Source organism: Hippocampus bargibanti, linkage group LG05 (genome assembly GCF_051943395.1).
Source record: "Hippocampus bargibanti isolate YZ-2025 linkage group LG05, ASM5194339v1, whole genome shotgun sequence".
Lineage (NCBI taxonomy): Eukaryota > Metazoa > Chordata > Actinopteri > Syngnathiformes > Syngnathidae > Hippocampus > Hippocampus bargibanti.
This window is the reverse complement of record NC_142738.1, coordinates 29,250,658-29,258,932: the sequence shown is the minus strand read 5'-3', so window position 1 is coordinate 29,258,932 and position 8,275 is coordinate 29,250,658. Positions and strand designations below refer to the sequence as shown.

General features: G+C 51.0%; 2 protein-coding genes across 3 annotated transcripts in view; both read left to right on the top strand.

The window, feature by feature from the left end:
• Positions 1-799: 799 nt before the first annotated feature.
• LOC148898430 (echinoidin-like) lies at positions 800-2,703 on the top strand. 2 transcript variants are annotated; one of them, XM_088996573.1, is made up of 6 exons: positions 800-930; positions 1,017-1,035; positions 1,106-1,191; positions 1,398-1,538; positions 2,291-2,396; positions 2,469-2,703. In XM_088996573.1, the coding sequence occupies exons 1-6, from the start codon at positions 868-870 to the stop codon at positions 2,543-2,545; spliced, it is 492 nt and encodes a 163-aa protein (XP_088852699.1). In that variant the 5' UTR covers positions 800-867; the 3' UTR covers positions 2,546-2,703. The 2 variants fall into 2 exon arrangements, with proteins under 2 accessions (XP_088852699.1, XP_088852698.1); XM_088996572.1 differs by having other exon boundaries at positions 801-930; positions 1,008-1,035.
• A 1,968-nt stretch (positions 2,704-4,671) lies between these two features.
• Positions 4,672-8,275, top strand: part of LOC148898428 (voltage-dependent calcium channel subunit alpha-2/delta-4-like) — a 60,859-nt gene continuing 57,255 nt past the window's right edge. Inside the window, exon 1 of the mRNA XM_088995967.1 lies at positions 4,672-4,779. Within this exon, the coding sequence (XP_088852093.1) occupies positions 4,672-4,779 (108 nt within the window). The remainder of the gene's footprint in view (positions 4,780-8,275) is intronic.

Here is an 8,275-nt window from a genome sequence, read left to right as displayed (position 1 = left end):
AAGTTGAAGCAAAGGGTCCAGACTTTAGATTCTAACGAGTGATTTGCGAACATGGGAAAACATTTGCGGGTGACAGGTCAGTGACCTGCCCATTCGCGGATAGCCACATCACCGGTTGCCAGGATGCAGATGAGAGAGCCCTTGGCGCCAAAGCCCGAGCCTCGAGAAACCTGATGCAGCCTGTTTGACAACTTCTCCGTACTCCAACATGGCGGATTCTCACGACACAGAACACTACGCTGATTTTTCGATTGCTTGTACTCCATATTAATGGTTCTGAAACAGTTCTGCCACTGGCTGGTGACCAGTCCAGGGTGTGGCCCACGTCTGTGGCCCAAAGTCATGGAGGGACCATTCCAGCACTGGATAATAATAATAATAATAATAATAATAATAATAATAATAATAATAATAATAATAATAATAATAATACTTTACATTTTAAGCGGGACTACAATAAATAAAACATAATCACAAAAATAATGCAATAAATTAAAAAAAAAAAACAATAAGGACCAATGACGGGCTGGTTAACAAAATGCGTCCCCGGGGGCGACGAGAGGCTGCGAGGCATTTGGAAGTTTTCCGGGAGAGAATCAGGGCGTTAAGAGGGGTGTGGCACAGGATACATGAGAACACTATGGAAAGTTTTGGGTGCGACAGTCAAAACGACACATTCTCAACATGCTCTGTATTTAAGTTGTCGTGTGAGCGCATCTTTTCGTATATGCTGTGACATCAACATGATTGACGACATTCCAAAACTGTCGGAGCGGTCTTTAAAAAGCCCAGGTCGCCATCGCCAGCATCAACAATCACGACCGACTTTAGACGTTCAAGTCAACTCATTTTTTTGTGGCTTCCAAGATGCCGTTCGCCCCTCGCTCGTTGTTCCTTCTTTGGGGGCTCGTCCTACTGGCGACCGGATCCGTAAGTCTCTGACTCAGTTGCAGGGTTTCACTTTGGTTTCTCCGCTGTCTCATTTTGTTGTTGTTCTCCTTCTTCAGTGGTGCAAGTTCGTCGTTCATACTAAAGGTCGATATCTCAACGGCACATCTTCAATACAACAATGATTTGTTTCGAAGAATTTGTGTTTGTGTCACAGACAACGGCTGCCCGAAGGGCTGGACTCGACTGGACTGCCATTGCTACATTTTACAAGAAGACCCGAGGACCTATGCCGACGCCGAGGTGGGCTGGCATCTGATCTGTTTCTTTTTATCTTTTCAATGACATTTCATTTGGATTCTTCAACGTTTCGTTCGCTTCCTTTTGAGAAAAGATTGTTTTTGATACTCTTCGTCTCCGCATCCGGAACCAAACTCCACTTCGCAAAACCTAAAATGGCAAAAAAACCTGTCGTCAAGGACGTTTTTTTTGGTCCTTTTTCCCAACAGAGCGTCTGCAACATTCTGGATGGGAATTTGGTGTCCATTCACGATGCGATTGAAAATTCTTTCGTTCACCAACTGGTTCTAGCCGGCGACCAAAACTCGGACCCTGCTGACGCATGGATTGGACTCCACGATGCCGTTACTGTGAGTCGGTGACCAGTCTGTGTTCTCATTTGGTTTGTTTGATTGTTTTCATGAAACATCGAAGTGGAATTTGTCACGAAGGAAAAAGAGGTGAAAAAAAATATCGGGAAAAAATGGCCAAATATCGGGAAAAAAATGGCCAAACGGCAAAAAAAAGACCAAATATTAGGAAAAAAAACAGCCCAATATCGGAAAAAAGGCAAACAAATTTCTGAGAAAAATAACGGACAAATATTGGAAAAAAATGGTCAAATATCAGGAAAAAATGGTCAAATATCAGAAAAAAAGGTCAAATAGAAAAAAACGACCAAATATCAGGAAAAAAAATGTCCAAATATCAGAAAAAAAGGTCAAATAGAAAAAAACGACCAAATATCAGGAAAAAAAACGTCCAAATATCAAAAAACGGGCCAAATATCAGGAAAAAACGGCCAAATAACAGAAAAAAGTCCAAATATCGGAAAAAAGTCCAAATATCGGAAAAAAACGCCAAATATAGGAAAAAAACCCACCAAATATAAAAAAACGGCAAATATCGGAAAAAAACAAATAAATATTGGGAAAAAAAGCGCCAAATATGGAAAAAAAACACCAAATATCAGAAAAAAACGGCCAAATATCAGGAAAAAAGGGCCAAATATCGTGAAATAAAACGGCCAAATATCGGGGAAAAAAAGGACAAATATTGGAAAAAAACGCCAAATCTCCTCTTGTTCAAAAAATTCACATGGTTGTTCAACGTGTTTTTCCAGCTAGACGATGACTTCATTTGGACCGATGGCACCTTGGAGGATTTTCTGGCTTTTAATAGCACAGAACCCGATAGTGATGGTGCGTGCGTGCAGATTAATGAAAGCGGTGAGTGAAACGGGCTTTTTAAGTTGCCAGATGTGGGTTTTTTTCATTTCTGAAAAAAAAAAAATCTTTCAGACGGAACTTGGGCGGACCTCGACTGCACATCGGAGCTCTATTATATTTGCAGACGAGAAGTTCCGCACCACTGGTGAGCTTCAGTGGACCAACCTGCCGCTTTTTTTGGATGACGCCACATCCAACTTGAAGGCATCTTTTATTTTTCTGATTTGGGGTTGTTTCTGGAAAAGCTCATTTGTAATGGCCGGCCCTCAAAGAGCAACTCACGAATAAACAAAGGACTGCATCTGCATTTGGTGTTTTATTCCCCCAAAGATGGTGCACTCCACATTTCTGGTCCATTCTCCGCCAGGGTTTTAGTCATTCTCACTGAAATTGCAGGACCCAAAGATTATTGAGTTTTAGGACTACATAAACATTCATTGCAGGGTAAGAAACCTTATAAGATCTTCTTTATTGCAAAACAATGAGTTAATTCCTAAATTATATGGGTCTGGAGTTGTATGAGCTTGAAATGGGGGTGGCTGTCCAAAATACATTGCAATACATACATATTGGCTTAACAACAGCTGAAGCTGGAATAAAGCGCTAAAATGGACAAAATGGAAATGCTGCCCCTTTGTGGAAAAGTAAAAAAACATTGCCAGAGGTCTGACCAGCGCTTTATCGGCACCCAAACCAGAAAAAACAAAACTCGAACAAATTTGTGAATGGCACTCTCTGTCATATTTTCAATTCCCGAATCAATTTACGTATGGCAGTGAATTAATTAACTACTTGTTAGCATTGAAAATGGCCACCTGCGAGTGAAATGGGATCGATGTGTTAGCCACTTAAGCATTCAAACCCAACATTCTACTTACAATTTTCTTAATGCACTAAAAGACTAATTTCCATACTCGAATAACGGATATTGTGTATTAGTCATTATCAATGACCAATGTGTCCCGAAAACGGAATCCAAAGGAAGCAAAAACAATGAGAACATTAGAGGCCTCTGGATTGAGCCTTGAGGAACACCACGCGCGACTCAGCTCAACCAAGGATAACACCAAAGGTCAAATTGAACATATCAAGGTCACTACGTTCACATACTGTATATAGGTAACATCTGAGTTACGACCATGGCGAGTTTAAACCACCTGTACTTACGAGCACGACCGCCAGACTCTTTTTTTTGTACTCTACGCCTGGCCCCGCAACGCGCAAGCAGCCGGCAACGCATACTACAATTTTGGCTAGCCAGCATGTCACACACTCGCACAGCAATCTACTGTGTGACGACATTCAATACAGTCCTTATACTGTCACGCACTCGAGACTGAGAGGCAGAACTCGAGTGGCGAAGGAAGGTGGGAAGGTTTGGATCCGAAATACACGGCGAGACAGATTTCTGGGAGCAAAAGTCTTTACTGAGACACGTATGCAAAGTAACAAACAAGGGAAAGTAAGGAGCAGGCTTGAGGAGGGAAACGTGGAATACGGGATGGATCCGCATGGTGGGTGGCAGCCGGAGCCTCACCGAGACTGGGCTGAGGATGGCCTCGATGGGGAAGGGACCCGTGAAGCGAGGGCCCAGTTTGACTGAAGTCCCCGCTAGCCGAAGGTCCCTCGTGAACAGCCACACCTCCTGCCCGACCTGGTAGCTGGGTGCCTGTCGACGACGACGGTCCGCGACCAGCTGGTTCCTGGACGCCGTGCGTGACAGGGCGGCCCTGGTCTCCTTCCAGACTCGGTGGGCCCGTCTGAGGTGGTGTTCGATCGACGGGACCTCCACCTGGCCCTCCTGGGTGGGAAACAGAGGCGGCTGATAGCCACAGGCGGACATGAACGGGGACCGACCTGTGGCTGTGGAGACCAGGGAGTTGTGGGCGTACTCCACCCAGGTTAAGTGGAGGGCCCACGACGCAGGACTGTGGAGGCACACACACCGGAGGGCCGCCTCCAGGTCCTGGTTCCTCCTCTCCGTCTGTCCGTTGGTCTGGGGATGGTATCCCGATGACAGGCTCGCCGACGCCCCTAGGGACCGACAGAAATGTTTCCATACCTTGGACACGAACTGCGGTCCCCGGTCCGACACGATGTTCGTCGGAATCCCGTGGAGATGGACGACGTGGTTAACCAGGAGTTGAGCCGTCTCAATGGCGGACGGCAACCTGGTTAACGGGACGAAGTGGGCCGACTTGGACAATCGGTCCACTATAGTGAAGACGACCGTCTTGCCACGGGAGTGGGGAGGCCTGTCACGAAGTCGACGGAGATGTGGGACCAGGGTCTGGATGGTACCGGTAGTAGCTGGTGGAGTCGTGCCGGGGGCTGGTGGGAGGCTTTATCACGGGCGCAGGCCGGGCAGGCCTTCACGAAGAGGGTGATGTCCCTCCTGAACCCCGTCCACCAGAACCGTTGGGCGATGAGTTGGATCGTGCTGTTGACCCCTGGTTTTGTATGATCCGTGTAGACGGTGAAGGGGTGTTTAGCTCCCTCAAGCCAGTGTCTCCATTCCTGCAGAGCCAGGACGACCGCCAGCAGCTCCCGGTTGCCGACGTCATAGTTGGCTTCGGCGGAGCTGAGCCGGCGGGAGAAGAAGGCGCATGGGCGTAGCTTCTGGTCAGTGGGAGAGCGCTGGGACAGGACGGCCTCTACTCCGGACTCGGATGCGTCAACCTCCACCGTGAACATGAGGTCCGGGTCGGGATGACGCGGGACAGGGGGATTAGTGAAGGCTAGTCGGAGGCGATTAAACGCCCCCTCAGCGTTGGGCGTCCACCTAAAGGGAACCTTAGTGGACGTGAGGTTAGTGAGGGGGAGTGCCTTCTGACTATAACCGCGAATGAAGCGGCGGTAGAAGTTGCCAAACCCCAGAAACCGCTGGAGCTGTTTACGCGTCTTCGGGGTAGGCCATTCTACCACCGCTTTGGTTTTGGCGGGGTCGGCCCTGAGCTGCCCCTGCTCCACGACAAACCCTAGAAAAGACAGAGAGCGGACATGGAACTCGCACTTCTCTGCCTTCACGTAGAGCCGGTTTTGCAGGAGCCGCGCAAGGACCCGTCGGATTGAGGAACATTGAGGAAATCCCTGAGCACATCGTTGATTAGATTTTGGAAGACGGTGGGCGCGTTCGAGAGTCCGAACGGCATCATCAGGTATTCAAAATGCCCTAATGGCGTCTTGAACGCTGTTTTCCATTCATCCCCCTCACGGATGTGGACCAGGTGGTATGCGCTACGGAGGTCCAATTTGGAAAAAAATGTAGCTGATTGAAGGGGCGCAAAGGCTGAGTCCATGAGGGGGAGAGGGTATTTGTTACGTATGGTGATGTCGTTCAGACCCCGGTAATTGACACACGGGCGCAGGGATCCGCCCTTCTTATCAACAAAGAAGAACCCTGCGCCCAGCGGCGAACGTGACGGGCGAATGAGTCCCGCCGCCAGGGAGGAGTCTATATAAGTGCTCAGGGCTTCTCGTTCCGGTTGGGAGATATGAAACAGTCCGGTAGTGGAGCCCCTGGCTGCAGTTTGATGGCACAGTCATACGGTCGGTGGGGCGGCAGGGATTGGGCGTGGTCCTTGCTGAACACCTCCCGCAGGTCGTGGTAGCACTGCGGCACGCCCTTGAGGCAGATGGCCTCGGGCGGGCCACCGCGGGAGGGGTCTCGCCCTGCCGTCGCCGACCGCAGGCAGTTGGCGTAGCAGTAGGGGCTCCAGCCTTGAATGGTGGGGCCCTCCCAGGAAATGGACGGGTCATGGGTATTGAGCCAAGGGAGACCCAATACCAACGGCGCGTTCCGGGGGGGCATAACTAAAAATTGTCTGTGCTCCACGTGATTGCCCGCTACCCTGAGTTTAAGCGGGGCCGCGAGGTGGGTGACGCGGGCTAAAAGGCGGCCGTCAAGATCGACGATCTCCTTAGGGGGAAGGAGATCGATCAGTTGACAGCCCAACGAGTCAGCCAGCTGGGAATCGATGATACACCCGTCGGCCCCTGAGTCCACTAGCGCCCGCACGGTTTGGGAGCTGGAAGGGCCAATTACTTCGCTGTCCAGCTCCAACCGCGTAACGGGGACCGTGGACTTGGCCTCCAGAGGTCGCCGTGGTCGCCGTTTTGACGGGGACTTGTGGGGCCTTGGGTGCGACGAGCCCCGGGGTTGGTGCGGTCGTTCCCTACCCCCTATAAGCATGGGTTCGGGGGATTCCTCCAGGCGCCGCACGCGCTCGCTGCCAGGTATGGTCATCCTGGGCCGGCTTCGGGGCTCGTTGGACCCCTCTGCTCCCTCTGCCGCTCCCGAAGACGGTGATCCAGGCCGATGACTATGGCGACCAGGTCGTCGAAGGTGGTGCCAGCGTCGCGGGTAGTCAACTCGTCCTTGAGATCGGCGTTCAAACCGCGACGAAACACCCCCCTCAACGCTTGGTCGCTGTAGCCGCTGCCATGATGGAAGTCTCCCCTCAGCTTCGACCTCCGTCATCGACCCGGCCTATCTCGGCGACAAAGTCCGGGTACGAGGCGCACAGCTCCGGTCGGAACTCCCGGACGGCCAGTACCCAGGTCTCGGCTTCTCGCGTGAGCAAGCTGGTAGTGAAGGCTACCTTCGCCTCATCGCTAACGTAGACGTATGGATGTCGCTCAAACACGAGCGTGCACTGCATTCAAAACTGAGCGCAGCGCCCGGTTTCGCCTGCGTAGCGTGAGGAGAGAGGTAGCTGTAGGGCGCGCCTACTCACGGGCGGGGAGGACTGGGCTCTGAGGGCGGCAAGGCGTGTCTCGACCGTCTCGAAGCGTTGAGTCAGCATGGTGGTAATTTGGCTGACTTCCGCGATGCCTCAGGCCAGCTGCCTCGAACGCTCCGCCTGCATAGTAATGGCGGCGAGGAATCTGTCTTCGCCGGCGGGATCCATGGGTGGCCGGAGAATTACTCGAGACTGAGAGGCAGGACTCGAGTGGCGAAGGAAGGTGGGAAGGTTTGGATCTGAAATACACGGCAAGACAGATTTCCAGGAACAAAAGTCTTTACTGAGACACGCATGCAAAGTAACAAACAAGGGAAAGTAAGTGACGGCGACTAACTATGGCAGACCTGATGGCAAGGTAGTCGCGAGGGTAGCTTCCGGAATTCTCCGACAGAGACGGTAATGTGCGATCGGCATTTATAGTCAGAAGGCTATAACTATATCAGTGAATGACAATCAGCTGTGGGAGCCCAGGTGAGAGATGATGGGAGGGGCCGTCTCCAGGGAGCAGCGGAGGAGGTGACGGGAGGGGCGGGGCGCGCCCAGGACGGCGACAAGATGTGACATATACAGTGTATATACGGTCTCGGCAATCTCCTGTAGTACTGTACACTGCTTTTTTTCCTTCAGCGTCCTCCTGAGTCCGAGTGTGTGTCGGGAAACCTCTTTTGGCCGTAAGCAGGCAGAGCCATTTTGTCACGTTTTGCATGGTGGTGGTGGCGGGTGCGGATCCCAAAAAGCAGGCAGGAGGGAGCAGGAGGTTGCGTTTGACAAATTGTATTAAAATAAAGTCAGCAGGAATAAAATGTAAAACATCAAAAAGTACAAAGTATCAAAAGAAAACCAGGAGTAAAAGTCCGCCAAGGTGAAACAAACACATGCACATACACATCGATACACATACAGTGCATACACAATGCATACAATTGCATACAAAGCATACAACACATACAACAATGACCCGACAGCGAATGATCGTGCCGGGAGTCCTTTTGAGTGTCACTGATTGTAACGACCAGCACCGGCGAGGCAGCAGGCAGGGCTGACAGTGCTACTCGGTGGTCGCCAATCCGAACGTGCCAAGGCTCGGGACGACAAGCACCTGTGCAGGTGCAGGTGGGGCCGACAGCGCCGCCT

Coding starts and splice junctions, on each gene's coding strand:
- LOC148898430 (XM_088996572.1), top strand. CDS start 868: ATGCCGTTCGCCCCTCGCTCGTTGTTCCTTCTTTGGGGGCTCGTCCTA. Junction 931..1,007: donor TCCTACTGGCGACCGGATCC/GTAAGTCTCTGA, acceptor CTCCTTCTTCAG/TGGTGCAAGTTCGTCGTTCA. Junction 1,539..2,290: donor GACTCCACGATGCCGTTACT/GTGAGTCGGTGA, acceptor GTGTTTTTCCAG/CTAGACGATGACTTCATTTG.